Source organism: Sorex araneus, chromosome 5 (assembly GCF_027595985.1).
Source record: "Sorex araneus isolate mSorAra2 chromosome 5, mSorAra2.pri, whole genome shotgun sequence".
In the NCBI taxonomy this organism is placed as follows: domain Eukaryota; kingdom Metazoa; phylum Chordata; class Mammalia; order Eulipotyphla; family Soricidae; genus Sorex; species Sorex araneus.
The window spans coordinates 40,200,650-40,216,366 of NC_073306.1; the positions used below are offsets into that span (position 1 = coordinate 40,200,650).

General features: G+C 43.4%; 1 protein-coding gene across 4 annotated transcripts in view; it reads right to left on the reverse strand.

Annotated features, from left to right (window-relative positions):
• AGO3 (argonaute RISC catalytic component 3) overlaps nt 1-15,717 on the reverse strand; it is a 114,914-nt gene that overhangs the window by 9,419 nt on the left and 89,778 nt on the right. For all 4 annotated transcript variants that reach the window (XM_004614250.3, XM_055139786.1, XM_055139787.1 and 1 more), the window contains 5 exons: nt 13,043-13,227; nt 8,322-8,481; nt 6,518-6,608; nt 3,478-3,672; nt 2,977-3,111 (listed from right to left, as the gene is read on the reverse strand). In XM_004614250.3, coding sequence (XP_004614307.2) covers nt 2,977-3,111; nt 3,478-3,672; nt 6,518-6,608; nt 8,322-8,481; nt 13,043-13,227 — 766 coding nt within the window. The remainder of the gene's footprint in view (nt 1-2,976; nt 3,112-3,477; nt 3,673-6,517; nt 6,609-8,321; nt 8,482-13,042; nt 13,228-15,717) is intronic.

Genomic DNA, 15,717 nt, shown 5'->3' on the forward strand with positions numbered 1-15,717 from the left:
ACAAAACAGCACATTATTTTACTAACTCAAGCATTCATTTTGGTATGAGTGGCACTGTTACTAGATGGCAGCTTGAGTTATAATTGTGTGAACCAACCAGGTAGGCTCCACTGAGCACTATATTATTTTATTTCATTTTATTTATTTTCTGCCGAGCCAGGAATCAAACCCAGGTCTCACATATGCAAGGCATGCACTTTATTACCGAGCCACATTGTGGTCCAAGTATGCTTATTTTTAACACAGAAATCTCCCGATTCAGAGTGAACATTTTACTTGCAAAACAGTCAAAAATAATTAGGGCTTGAAGAGATAGTTCAGTGGGTAGGGCAGCTGCCTTGCATTTGGTCAGCTGACCCTGGTTTGATTCCTGCCAGGAGTAATTTTATAGTGCAGAGCCAGAAGCTACCCCTGAGCAATGCTGGGTGTGGCCCCAAAACCAAACCAATCAAACCAAAACCCCAAAATCATTAAAAATGGGGAGAGGAGGGACCGGGAGGTAGTACAGCAAGTAGGGCATTTGCCTTGATGGTGGCTGACCTGTGTTTGATTCCTGGCCCCCTGAGCCCTGACAAGGATGAGCGCAGAGTCAGGAGTAAGCCCTGAGCACCATTGGGTCTGGTAAGAAAAAAAAAAAAGGAACAAAAAAAAAAAGGAACAGAGCATCCTATAACACCACTCCTGGGCATATCCCCCAAGAATGCAAAAACATTAATCTGAAACAGATATATGCACATCTGGGTTCATCACTATGCTATTTACAACAGCCAAGATCTGGAAACAACCCAAGTGCCCAATACCGGGGAGAGGATAAAGAATTGTGGTCTAGATACACAATGAAATTCTACTCAGCTACAAGAAAAGATGAAATCTTGCTGTTTGCCTCAACTTGGATGGAACTGAAGGAAGTCATGTTGAGTGAAGTGAGTCAGAAAGAAAAAGACAAATACCAGATGATCTCACTTGTATGTGGAGTGTAAAGAAAACAAAGCCAGGATTAGACAACGAGCTCAGTGGGGACAACCGTGAGACAAGGTCAGTGACTGCTGGGAGCCTGGGAGGTTGGGAGGGCTAATGGCCATGGTCCTGGCACTCTTTGGCAGACTCGCTGCTGCTGCAGTACTGCAATTGTGGTCCATGTTTATGTGTGTATGTGTATAAAATGGTCCTGGGCACACTGGTGGTGGTGAATGTATAACAAATCCATCTTTGATTTTCCTAATTCTACTTTAAAGAAACCTTTGTTTTTTTAAGGTACATTCTCTACAGAATCATACCTAGGAATTTGGGATCAAAGGCCTTTAACAACCTGGAGGCCAGAACAAAACTGGCTCTACTGTTATTGCAGAGGCAGGTGGGACAGTGACGAGCAGCTGCAGCCAGACTGCCCCTGATGAGTTCCAGCTCTCCCCCTTGCTAATGTCTTTATGTCACTTTCCTCCTGTGCAAAATGGGGGTAGCTGCAAGTACTGTGTGCTTGTGAGAATTATGAGTTCAGTTTATTAAAAATACCTCCACCAATGCCTGCTGCCACAGCTCTCATTATTTCTCTGTCTCTATTACTTGTCACCATCACCTCCACTCCACAACGAGCTAACCTTTATTTCTCAAGTGCTTAGGAGGTATCAGGCACCATTTTAAGTGAATGATATATTTCAAAACATTGAATTCTCTCAGCATTCTAAATATAACGGGAATACAGCCAAACCATGAGGAGAAAGAAAACAGGCACAGAAATGTTGAATATCCAGAATTAGATAGGGAGTAAGAATAAGAAAAAATCCTGGGTCAAAGAATATATCCTGGGGCCGAAATGATAGTGTAGCACGTAGGGAATTTGCCTGTGTTGCATGAACAAGCAGATGTATTTGTCCAGTTATCTATACTTTCTTCACCTTTATAACTATAAAAAATACATCTTTGCATTATAAAGCACAGAAAAGGGGCTGGGTCGTGAGTTTAAACCCTGGCGTGGTCCCCATAAGCACCGCTGCTGGGTGTAGCCCTGTGCACCATGGTTTGTGGTGGAAACGGCTGGAGTATTGCTTGGGAAGCCCCATTACCACATCCTCAACTCCCTAACCCTCCAAAAAACACTGAAAACAACTTCTCTGACACACTCTAGCATTTTATTTATTTTTAATTTATTTTGGTTTTTGGGCATCACCTGGGCTTACTCATGGCACTGCACTCAGGGATCACTCCTGAGCAAGGCAAAAGCCACGAGCCCTGACTGCTGTACTAACTTTCCAGGTCTCTACCCTAGCTTTAAGAAAAATTATTATCACTATTTTTAACTGTAGTTTAGATAACACGATTACAATAGAGTTAATTTTCATGGTCTTGATGGAAAGGATACATTTTTTGTTTGTTTTTTGGGGCTCACCCAGTATGCTCTGGACTCATTGCTGGTTCTGTGCTCAAGTATCACTCTTGGCAGAGCTTGGAGGACCATAAGGAGTACTGGGGATCAAACCTTGGTCGGCCACATGCAAGGCAAGTGCCCTACCTGCTGTACTATTGTTCTGGTCCCACAAAAGGAAAAAATTTGAAAACAGAGGATGCAGGACCAAAGAGAAGGCTCCCAGGATTGAGTCCTGCTGTGCATTCAGGAGCCCTGGGTTCTACCCCTAGCACTGCTGGGTGTTCCAAGCACCTCCGTAACTGCTTAGAATGACTACAAATCAACAACAGAAAAAAAAAGTGATTTCTTCTAAACATTTAAGGAAAATAGGAATGAAAGCAACAATTTTAAAACTATGAGCTTCTTTATAACAAAAATTATAAGTTTGAACATGTGAAATTAGAAACTCTTGCAAGTTACAAAGTAATAACAAACCTATTTTATAGACTTATAATCTGATTCACTGAAATCTGCCACCATCTAACTCTACTGTCAGCAGCAGAGCCCTTGCTAAGTAGTCGGTGATCCATGTTAGTGAAGTCTAACAAGAATTACAGCAGACGCAAGATTACCCTTTCTGTCCTATCAGCACAAAATAATCGAGTGTGATGCCTCTTCTGAACTACAATGTAGGTTATTCCAGGTTGATAGTCTTTCTCCAAACTGATGCAGGCTTCTCGAATTGCTAGTAGTTCATAATACAAAACCTAGAGATGAGAAAATGAAAAGATTTATAAAATTAGCTGTTGTCTTATACATACTTCAAAGAAGGGTTTAGGGAAACATATGGTGCTGGGGATCGAACCCTAGTTTGTTGCGTGCAAGGCAAGCACTTTACCTCCTGTACTATCACTTCAGTCCTTCACTTCTTTTTTGTATTTCCTAACCTCATCACATTTTGCTAAATACACTACTCTATCCTGTATTTTCAGAGCACAGTCAGTTGGGTGAATAGATTGAAAGGGAAAAACGCCAAGGAAACATTTAGAAACTCTCAATTTATAAGTTTTTTAACTTCGGAATTAGATGTAAGATTAGAAGTGTGGTATATGTGAGATTCCTAGGCTACCAACCTGCCTGAACTGTCCCTCTGACACACCATCCCGATAGAAGATGATGCGTGTAGGTTTGAAGCGAGTTGACTTATAAAACTGAATAAGCAGCTCTCGGACCATGGAGGCCAGGTCCTGGATGATCTCCTGTCGGGGTCTCTGAACTCTGACGGTGGCACAATATCTGCTGGGGTGGGCGTCCATACTACCTACAACCTAGGTTAGAAAAAGCAAAGTATGTCATTAAGATAAAACTACTGAAACATACATTATACTGAAAGTGAAAAAACTGGAAAGACCATAGGTTTCATTTAGCATCTTCGCATTTAACTATAAAACAGTGAAGAATGATAAAAGCCCCCTTAATCAATTAAAATAATTTAAAAAATAATCAAAGTTATTTTTTTCTATAAGAGGATGCTTTCCACTTCACAGATTCTGAGTAAAGATACTGTTAATAAACCTAAAGATTAGCATGGAAGAGATCAAAAGACATTCATATAAAGAGGATTAGAGAAAAGAGACAAGTAAAACAGATGAACAAATCCTTGAAACCCTTGCTTTCTCTTTATATCTTTTATTAAATCGCCCCTAAAGCCATTCTTTAGACTTTTTGGCCACACTTAGCAGTGCCCAGGGTTACTGGGCTGAGTGATCACTTCTGGCAGGGCTGGGGGGACCATATGTGGTGTTGGGGATTGAACCCAGGTCAGCTTTGTGTAAGGCAAGTGCCCTAACTGTTGTACTATTGCTCACGTCCCATTACATAATTTTACTGCAGTGTCTTAGACCAGAAGGTTGAAATCTTGAGAAAATTTTACTGCATTGTATTTGTGATCTACCTTTGATTCATATGTAAGTCAAACCTGTTTGTTTTTGGTATTTTTTGCATTTTTTTTGGGTCACACCCAGCAATGCTCAGGGGTTACTCCTGGCTCTGCACTCAGAAATTGCTCCTGGTGATGCTTGGGAGACCATATGGGATGCTGGGGATTGAACTGGGTCGGCTGCCTACAAGGCAAATGCCCTACCTGCTGTAATATTGCTCCGGCCCCAAACCTGGTTTTGAGGAGTTTAACTTTTCTCTTTCTGTGTCTTGTTATGTCTGGACCAGTGTAAACTTTGGAGTACAACTAAGTTCACTCTGAGTTCACCTGCTGAAGTATTATCTCTGGAATATCAACCTGGGGGAGGGGGGTGTTTGGCCACACTCAGCAGTGCTCAGCAGCTACTTCTGTCTTTATGCCAAGTGGTTAGTGGTGGTGTGTAGGGAGAACCAAATGTGGCTCCAGGGGTCAAACTGAGATTTGGTCACATGCAAGGCAATGCAAGGCAAGCGCCTTAGCCCCACTATCTCTTCAGTCTTCCAAATACTCTTAAACGGTATCAGCAGCATATGCTGCCTGAGCCCATGTGCTGCTTGAGCCCACGTGGCCGAGCACATGTGTCGCCCGAGCACATGTGTTGCCCGAATTTCCCCTCTTGAGATGTGTACTTTCATGCTTTCATACTTTTGTGTCTAAAGCTTGGTTATGTGTAGGGGCTTCCTCCACCCTTGGAGAAGCCTGCATTCTCTCTTGGATGCGTTACTCTTACCTGTTTCTCTCTTTCTTATCCCTTCCTCCTATCCTTAAAAGCCTTTAAATAAAATCTGTTTACTAAAAAAAAAAAAAGTATCAGCATCTTTTTTTTTTTAAACAATTTTTTTTTTTTTTTTTTGCTTTTTGGGTCACACCTGGCAAAGCACAAGGGTTACCTCCTGGCTTTGCACTCAGGAGTTACTCCTGGCAGTGCTCAGGGGACCATATGGGATGCTCGGAATCGAACCCGGTTCGGCCGCGTGCAAGGCAAACGACCTACCCGCTATGTTATTGCTCCAGCCCAAGCATATTATTCTGATCAGAGACTTGGATGGAAAACTAGTTGGTCATTTTTCTTTGTTTCTTTTTATCCCAGGCTAAAGTCATGCTTCAGAAATGGAATTTTGGGACTCTGAGGCAGGAGAGAGCATATATGGGTTAAGGCACTGTCTTATTTGTGCCTTGCAATTCCTGTCACTGCATGATCTCCTGAGCACCAACACAAGTGATTTCTGAGCACAGAGTTGGGAGTAGCACCTGAGTACCACTGGTTTGGCCACCCTGCAGCATTCCCAAAATCTTCCCCCCATACCACCCCCACCCCCCAAAATAGAATTCTGGTTGGAGAGAAAGCTCAAAAGAGCCAAGTGCATATGCTTGGACATTGCAGGCTGGGGTTTGATTCCAAGCACCACTGGGAGCAACTCCTGAACCCCAAGACAGGAGGAGTCTTTGAGCATTGCTAAGTGTGCCCCAAACCCTCCCTCCAGTCATCTCAATCCCAGGCTAGGGGTGTGGTTCAAGTGGCAGAACAGAGATCTTACATATGGCGGGGGGGTGGGGGGGAGGGAGAAGAGGGTATCTTCCGCTTGATCCCTGATATTGCATGGTCTCCCCTCTCCCAGCACTGCCAGATGTGGCTCCGAGCAATGTGCGGTGTTGTTATTTATTACAACAGAGATACAAAAAGATGCTGGTTGATAATGCCTACAATGAGTGAGATAAAGAGAAAGAGAGAGAGAAGAGATGGGCCTGTCATAGAGGCAGGTGGGGGTGGGGTGATTTGGGGGGGAGAGGAAAACTGGGGACACAGTTGTGGGGAAATGACACTGGTGGAGGGATGGGTGCTATATTGTATGGCTGAAACCCAATCATGAACAGCTTCGTAATGCTCTCATGATGATTCAGTAACATACAAAATTTGAAAAAAAAAAAAAAAGATATTGGTGGGACTTACACATACAGAGGGGACTGACTATGACCCCATAGGTGAATTTTTGACTGCAAGGGTAGATGGGTGGTATCCTAAACCACCACACCCATACTGGTCAGGGGTCAAATGAGTTCATAACTTATAGCTACCAAACCAGAGAACAATCATCTTAAAACACACACACACACACACACACACATTTAAAAAATTGGAATAAAACACTGCTGTCTACCCTTAAAACAAGCTAAACCTGCCCAATGGCACTCACAGCAGCAATGGAAGGCTTCTTCCCATCACCAGCCGGTGGATGAGTGACATCTGCTCCTAAAAAGATCACTGGCTGCTGGAACACAGAAGGTCTTAAACACATTTTAAAAAAGAGTTAGAGAATTCATGTTTCTCATTATCCACTTATCTATTTCATACTACTGCAATACAACCATGAGTTGTTAACACAGCACAGAAGGCCTTTGTAAACAGATTCACAGGCCTGACTTACTGACAGTTTTAACTCTCCTTAATTTATGATTCACTCAACAGTAAAGTAAAAGCTGTCTTAGTAGCTTATTCAATCTTATTCTGAGCAATTTTCTGCCTTTAGTACTGGTGTTGGTGACTGCAAAGACAACTTGCTAGAGCTCTTCCTAGTAGGTATGATATGATAAACTTTCTCATAATAACCCACCAACATACATCAGTTTTTCTTTAACCCATTTACACTGTAAACCCATACACTCTCTCAAAGAGAACCACTAAGTTATACTGGAACGGATTAGGCGTTTTATTATTGCTGTTTTGGGGATCAAACCCAGGGCCTTATGGGTAGAGCATGTGCTCTGCTAGAGACCGTCACTGACCTATATGTGATTATGGGAGTGACTATTGCCCTTCCCTGGCCCAAAGCATAAACTGGGGTAAAATATATTTAATAATAATAAAGTTGGTAGTAGCTCATTTTATTTTAAACTATATCCCAAGCTGGAGAAACAGTACAGTGGGTAAGGCACGTGACTTGCCCATACCTGACCCAACTTCAATCCCCAGCACTCCAAATGGTCGCCCTGGACCATGAGTGATCCCTGAGTACAGAGCCAGGAGTAAGCCCTGATCACTGCCAGGTGTGACTCCAAAAACAGAAACAAAAACAAAATCAAGGGAAACATATAGTTCAATTGTCCAAGTAACAGTCTCTTTCCCTGCACCCTGGGTCTAGGCCTCAATGTTTCATACTTCCCAGTATTCTAGATGGGACACTGACCCGATGGGAACATCTGCTGCCCTGTTGCCTGCAGCACAGGGATGGTTGACAGTGATGTACCTCCTGCTCCCACCTCTCCTTTCACTTTTTTTTTGTCAGGGGAATATACCTGGCAGTGCTCATGGCTTACTACTCGCTCTGTGCTCAAGAGTTCACTACTGGAGGTGAACAGGGGAACAGGATGTGGTCCGGAGATCAAACCGAATTGTCTGCATGCAAGGTAAGTACCTTAACCTCTCTATACTGTCTCACCCCACTTCTTTCCTCACTTCCCTTTTTCTTTCCCACTCCCTTTTTGGGCCAGACCCCCATTCTTACCCCCTATAGTGTTTAAGGCTTACTTCTGGCTTGGCACTCAGGAGATCATTCCTAGTGGGGCTGGGAGACCATCTGGAACATCGGATGCATGCAACGCAAACATCCTACCTATTGTACTACTGCTCTAGTCCAGGGGGGAATTCTTTTTAAGGGAATCTCAATCTTGCTATCCTAAACTCTTTTAATCTTTTGCCAGAATTCTACTTAGCACCTATGGCAGGTACCACTGAAGCTGCTTCTTACACAGATCTCAGGGCAATATATAAAAAAACTAAGGTACAAAAAAGAATTTTTTTTTTCCTTTTTGGGCTACACCCAGTGATACTCAGGACTAATTCCTGGCTCTGAGCTCAGGAGTCAGTCCTGGCAGAGCTCAGGGAATTATATGGATGGTGGGGATAGAACCAGCATCAGTCATGTGCAGGCAAGCACCTACCCACTATACTATCTCTCTAGTCTCCAACAGGTATTTTATAAAGTGATTAGCTTGGCTTACCTTTGATGAGGTACAAGAATATTATTAATCCCTCCAAGTTTAACATTTATCTTTAGGCACAGGTTTGAGAGAGTCTGAGGAGAAGTTTTTATTACATTCTTGACTTGGACACACTGGGTTGCCATCCCCAAAAGTGTATCTCCTACACGTTTCACCTCCGCTGTGGAACAAATGCAAATAAGTACCTTTAGTTGGAAAAAATGTCAAACTTTACTGAGAACTGAGCTATGCTGCCCACCTTGAAATACATTACTATAGCATTTAATCAATTTAATTATTGTTTATTTCTTTAACAGTTTAAAGAAATGACTTCTTAAGCTGCAAGACGACTTGGAGGAACCTGAAATACATATTGCTATGAGAAACAAGCTAACGAGAAAAGGGAGCATACCACAGAACTCTAACTATAAAATGTTTTGGTTTTTTTTTGCTTTTTTTTGGGTCACACCCGGCGATGCACAGGGGTTACTCCTGGCTCATGCACTCAGGAATTACTCCTGGTGGTCCTCGGGGTACCATATGGGATGCTAGGAATTGAACCTTGGTAGGCTGTGTGCAAGGCAAACGCCCTACCCACTGCGCTATTGCTCCAGCCCCTCTAACCACACAATGTTTTTTGAAGGGTAAAACTAGAGACATGAAACACTGGTGGGTATGAGAGGTTTGAGGGAGAGCAGATAAGTAGGAGGATCAGAGGGGATTTTATTATTTTTACTGTTATTTTGGTTTTGGGGCCACACCTGGTGGTTCTTGGGGATTACTCCTGACTCTGTGCTCAGGGACCACTCTTGGCAAGGCTCATAAGTGGTGCTGGGGATTGAACCCAGATGAGCTGTGTGAAAGGCAAGTGCCTTAGCCCCTGTACTATCTTTCTAGCTCCTGAGTCTTTTATTGCATTTTTCTTTTTTTTTTTTTTTGGTTTTTAGGTCACACCCAGTGATGCTACTCCTGGTTCTGCATGCAGGTGGTACTCCTGATGGTGCTCAGGGGACTCTCTGGGATGCCGGGGGTTGAGCCCTGATGCATGCAAGGAAAATACTCTACTCACTGTACAGTTTCTCTGGCCCTTCCTGACTCATTCTTTTTTTTGGGGGGGAGGGGTCACACCTGGTATTGCACAGGGGTTACTCCTGGCTCATGCACTCAGGAATTACTCCTGGTGGTGCTCGGGGGACCATATGGGATGCTGGCATTCGAACCTGGGTTGGTCTTGTGCAAGGCAAACGCCCTACCTGCTGTGCTATTGCTCCTGCCCCTCTCGACTCATTCTTTTTCTTTTTAAAGTCTCACAGATAATATAAAAAAATTTTTGCTCCCAGAGATTTTCCTATATTATGAATTATTTCTCTTACCACACATTTTTGTGGGGGTCAAGGGAGAGAGAGTTCAGTAGTGCAGACACTGATTTGCGAGTACGAGTCACAAACTCAGTCCTCAGTGCTGCAGCATGCACTGTGTGTGTGTCTGGCAGCTCTGGCGTCTGTGATCCCTGAAACCACAAGCTGTTTCTGCCCACACAGCACCCAGATGTGTGTGAGCACCAACACTCAAGGTGTGTGATCCCCAGTGTGCACCACAACCAGAAACAGATGTGAGGACCACGGTCAGAAAGGGTGCTGACCTCCAGCGAGTACTGTAACAAGAACGTGCAGGAGCATCACAACTAAAGACTGGGACCCTGAACCTGAAGAGCAGGGCTGCAAGGACCATAGCTGTAGTAAAACAGACCCTCAGTGAACAAGGGGTGAGCACCACAGCCAGGTGTGTGTTAATGCCAGTCACTGCGACAGTGACTACAACAGGGAACAAAAGGGGTGTGGGGAACCAACAAAAAGGCCGCATTTTCTGGAAATCCTAAACTGCAAACAAAGAACACATTTGTTTGTTTGGTTTTTAGGCCACACTCAGAAGTGTTCAGAGGAACACGAGGTGTAAGGAACTGAACCTTCCACGTGCACAACCTTGCTCAGCCCCATATACTTTCTCCAGCCCCAGAACACGTTTTTGACACAAAGGATATTGTCAATTTATAATGTCCTTAGCAATGTATTAGAACGTAAAATTCACTACATACTTGCAAGCAATAGGTATTAAAAATGTTTACATATTTGTTGAGCTGGAGTGATAGCACAGCAGATAGGGAGTTTGTTAGTCTTGCATGCAACCGACCCGGGTTCAATTCCTCCATCCCTCTCGGAGAGCCTGGCACGCTACCAAGAGTATCCTGCCCTCATGGCAGAGCCTAGCAAGCTACCTGTGGCATATTCGATATGCCAAAAACAGTAACAAGTCTCACAACGGAGACTTGACTGGTGCCTGCTCGAGCAAACTGATGAACAATGGGATGACAGTGCTACTGCAGTGCTACATATTTGTTACTTTAATAACATATAATTTTTTCCATGTTTAAATTTGGACTTTTCACTAGGTTTTTGTGAAAATTTGACATTTTCTTTATGTACTTACTTTGTACTTGGGAAATTCTGGTTTATATTCTTTGCTCATTCTAAAAAAAAATATTAACTTTCCCTTTGTTGTCTCCCTTATAAAGTATTTATCATTATACTGAATTTCTTTAAATCTTAGTTATATATTAGTGACATGCATAAAATTTAATTTTTATATAGTCAAATCTACCCATTTAAGTGACTATACCTCATCACTAATTTGAAAGATTAGGGCTGGAGAGAGAATACATCAGGTACTTGCCTTACACATGGCCACCCCAGGTTTAATCCTTGGAACCCATATGGTCCCCTGAGCACTGCCAGGTATGATCCCTGAGTGCAGAGCCAGGAGCTAAGCATCACAGGTATGACCCAAAAATCAAAAGAAGAAAAATTCCTTTCTTTTCTATTCATTTTCTAAAAAAGTTTTTGGCTCACACCCAGGGATGCTCAGGGATTCCTGGTCCTGCCCTCAAGGCTCACTTCTGGTAGTGCTTGGGGAAACATATGGGGTGTGAGGGATCAAACCTGGGCCTGTCACATGCAAGGCAAGCACCCTACCTTCTGTACTATCTCTTCCTCCCTGAAAAATTATACTTACTTTGTATTTTTCCATGGAGTCAATTATTTATATTCAACTTAGTGAGCTCATAAAACTTTGTAATTTGTTTACAATAATAACTATCACTGTCATCCCTTGCTCATCGATTTGCTCGAGCAGGCACCAGTAACATTTCCATTGTGGGACCTGTTGTTACTGTTTTTGGCATACTGACTATGCCACGAGTAGCTTGCCAGGCTCTGCTGTGTGGGCAGGATACTCTCGGGAGCTTGCTAGGCTCTCTGAGAGGGATGAAGGAACTGAACTTAGGTCAGCTGCGTGCACGGCAAAAGCCCTACCTGCTGTGTTATTGCTCCAGTCCTAACAATAATAACAATTAACATTAATGCATGTTTAAGACGTGTTATTCTAGGCCCTATTTATAGAGAAATTTATTTGATCCCCACAACCCCCCTGTATGGAATAGGTATTACAAGTATTCAAGTTTTATAGATGAGGACTCAAATGTGTAGTGTAGTTTAGTATTCAGCTAGATCACACAAGTACAGCTGGGAACACACTGAATGCCAGTACTCATTTTTATTACTGTATTATTATACTGAGAGTCAAACGGTCTCAATATCATATTTGATTCTGTTTTGGTTTGTTTTGGGGGCACACTAGCAGTGCTCAGGGCTTATTCCCGGTTCTGCACTCGAAGATCATTCCTAATGGGACTCAAGGTATCATATGTGGTGCTGGGGGTTGAACCGGAGTCAGTATGTGCAAGGCAAACACTTTACCTACTGAAATACTGAGGTAATGACTAACTACCATTTTTTAATGTCTTTTTTGGGTTTGTTTCTAGCCCACACCTGGTGGTAGTGCTAAGGATTTACTCCTGACTCTGTGCTCAGGGATCATTCCTGGTGGGGCTCAGGGGACCACATAATATGCCAGAGCTTGAACCCAGGTAGGCTGCGTGTAAGGAAAGTGCACTACTCACTGTACTACCACTCTATCCCCTATAACTTCTTTTTTTATGAAGTAAAAGCAGATTTTATTTGGGTTTTTATAGGAAGGGGGAGGGAGAGAAAGAGAGCAATGTGCTTAAGAAAGAACGTGGGCTTCTCAAAAGGTGCAGAGTCCCTACACACATCCCATCATTAGATATGAAAGCATGACAATACACCTCTCAAGAAGGGAGATGCGGGTACCACATGTGCTTGGGTGCCACATGTGCTCAGCCATGTGGGCACAAGCAGCACATGGGCTCTGGCAGCATATTGTAGTACCTTCTTTAACTATTAAAATTACTTTTACACTGTCTCTTTTTGGACAATTTAGTTCACTGAAGCTCCCTTTTTCCTTCTTCCTTCTCTCCTTCTCCCCTCCCTCCCTTCCTCCCTCCCTCCCTCCCTCCTTCCCTCCTTCCCTCCCTCCCACCCTTCCTGAATCACTGTGAATTACAAAGTTAGAAAGTTATTCATGATTGAAGGTCAGGTGCACAATGTCCTAACACCAACCCTTTCACCAGTGTCCACTTCCCTCCACCAATGTCTCTAGTAGTTCACTGATTTATTAAAGTAACAAATACATGTTCCCTTACAAGATATGTAACAATACATATTACAAATACTGCAATGTCTTCATGTTTGAAGGTAATATGATTGGTCTGAGCAAAATTCTACAAGGAAATACCTGAGGAAGAAGATGCTCTTAAGGTATCTTACCATACACTGGTGTCTTTCCTGGCAGGATGACAATGATGAGCTGCAGCCCAGAGTAAGTGTTTTTGAGATGCCGAAACATGGGCTCCACGCTGTCTGCGCCTTGTGCGTACTTGCAGAAGCAAGGTTGGCCCTGAATGGGCATGCCTGCATCCTTAGAAATCTTACGCAGCTGGTCTGTGAAACCCCTAGAAGGAGAAATCACTAAAAATAAAACCTGTGTCTAGTCATCAACACCTACAAAGAATTCATGGAAAGTTTGGGAAGGAAAGGAAGCACAAACTTCTGTGTGCTACATATGCGAATAAAGCCACTGTCTGTGTGATCCACATATAAAGAGGCCACCAGATTCTTTCTTTTATTGGGGAGGGGGGTGGGGCTTTTTGGGTCACCCGGTGATGCTCAGGGATTACTCATGGCTGTGCTTGGAGGACCATATGGGATGCTGGGAATTGAACCTGGGTCGACCATATGTAAGGCTCTACCTGCTGTGCTATTTCTCCAGCCCCTACCATACATACTTTCTTTTTTTTTTTTTTTTTTTTTCTTTTTGGGTCACACCCGGAGATGCACAGGGGTTACTCCTGGCTCTGCACTCAGGAATCACCCCCAGCCGTGCTCAGGGGACCATATGGGATGCTGGGAATCGAACCCGGGTCGGCCGCGTGCAAGGCAAACGCCCTACCCGCTGTGCTATTGCTCCAGCCCCACCTTCTCTTTTCTTCATTGTGTTTAATTCAAGAAGTATAAAGTATAATCATCATGAACAGTGCTATGAGCCAAAAGGTTATCTAATTTTTAATCCAGTCAGAAATAAGAAATGTGAAATTCAAGCTTGAAAAACAACTGTAGGTGCTTTCTCTGCCCTCTGATGATAAATTAATATAATCACAGCATCTTAATAAACTGTCTAAGACACTCAGTTGAAAGCAGTTTGGTAATTGGGGGGGGGGAACACCAACAAAAAAACAGTTTCAAAAGAAAGAAGAGGGAAAAGGAATAAGTCAAAATGATATAAATGAATAAGGCAAGAGAGAAGAGAATGTCATGAAGGTCGTGAGGTGGGGCTGGAGTTAGCTAGTACAGCGGGGAGGGTGTTTGCCTTGCACTCGGCCAACCTGGGTTCAATCCCCAGCATCTGCTATATCCCCAAGAACTGTCAGGAATGTTCTTGAGTGCAGAGCCAGGAGTTACCCCTGAGCATTGCTGGGTATGATCCAAAAGGAAAAAAAAAAAAAAGGAAAGAAGGTATTGAGGGCCCAGTGCTTAAAAAAAATCATGATGGGAGACTGGGCCAGGCTGACAACAACTTTGGAGCTTCTTAGAATGGGAGTGGACAGATTCCCCTCTCTGCCTGAAGGCACAGCAGCCCAAAGTCACACCTGACACCTCCGACATGGAACTGCTCAACTCCACGACTGAACCTCATTAAACTGCCAAGTCACATTCCAGCTCTGTAGCTTCTGGACTTTGTAGTCATGTGACACCTCCAAGTTTCATAGTACTGTCAGCCCAGTAAGATCATAGTGAATCTTATGGGAAAGTTGCAGAGAAGACCACCAAGCTCAATGAGCCTAAACGATAACACAGAAGGCTTGACTACCATCTCCTAGACCTGTAAATCCTCAGATAATGACTTCAGTAACATTATTGTGAGACACAGTAATTATCACAATTTGACTCTTACTGTTCTACATTTTGATAATTCCATTTGCCTTTGTCTTGTAACAAATTACGAAGTAAATCTCTTTGTGCCTGCAAGGGCTGGAATGGTGAGTGGGAAATTGGGGACATTGGTGGAGGGAAGGTCGTATGTGGTGGGACTGGTGTTGAACACTTAATGCCTGAAACACAAATGCTTGAAATTGTATTATGAATTATTTGGCAATCATGATATTATAATATTATAGTAAACAAAATTGTAAAGAAGGTAGTTATGGGGTCAGAGTGATAGTATAGCAGGTAGGGCAATTGCCTCGCATGTGGCCGACCTGGGTTTGATCCCCGGCATTCCATATGGTCCCCTGAGGACTAACAAGAGTAATTCCTGAGTGCAGAGGCAGGAGGAACTCCTAAGTATCACTGGTATGACCCAGAAAAAAAAAAAAGAAAAAGAAAAAAGAGAAGGTAGCTAGTTATATATAATGCTATACCAATCCAGAAAAGAGAATGGCTGAGGATGGGAGCAATAACATGGTGGGTAGGGCACTTGCCTTGCATGTGGCCTACATGGGTTCAATCCTCAGCATCCAATATGGTCTCCTGAGTCCCGCCAGGAGTGATCCCTGAGTGCAGAACCAGGAGTAACCCCTGAACAAGGCCCCAAACCCAAACCAAAATCAAACAAAAAAAATGGTTGAGAGGAGACCAGAAGACTAGAGAAGCTTAAAGATAAGGGACATCTTGTAGGCACCAAGTTCAGCAGGGCACTACACTTACAAGAAAGGGAGCCTGAGAGAAAAAGGCAGGTCAATTGAAAATGGAATTTTTCTTTGGACTTGTATAAAATTTAATCAAAAGATTGCTAAGTGACCACTGCAAGAGCACAGGGGGTAGGTAGGGCGCTTGCCTTGCACATGGCCGGTGGACCAAGTTTGATCCTTGACATCCTATTTGGTCTCCCACTGAGCACTGCCAGGACTAATTCCTGAGTGCAGAGCCAGAAGTCACCCCAGAGC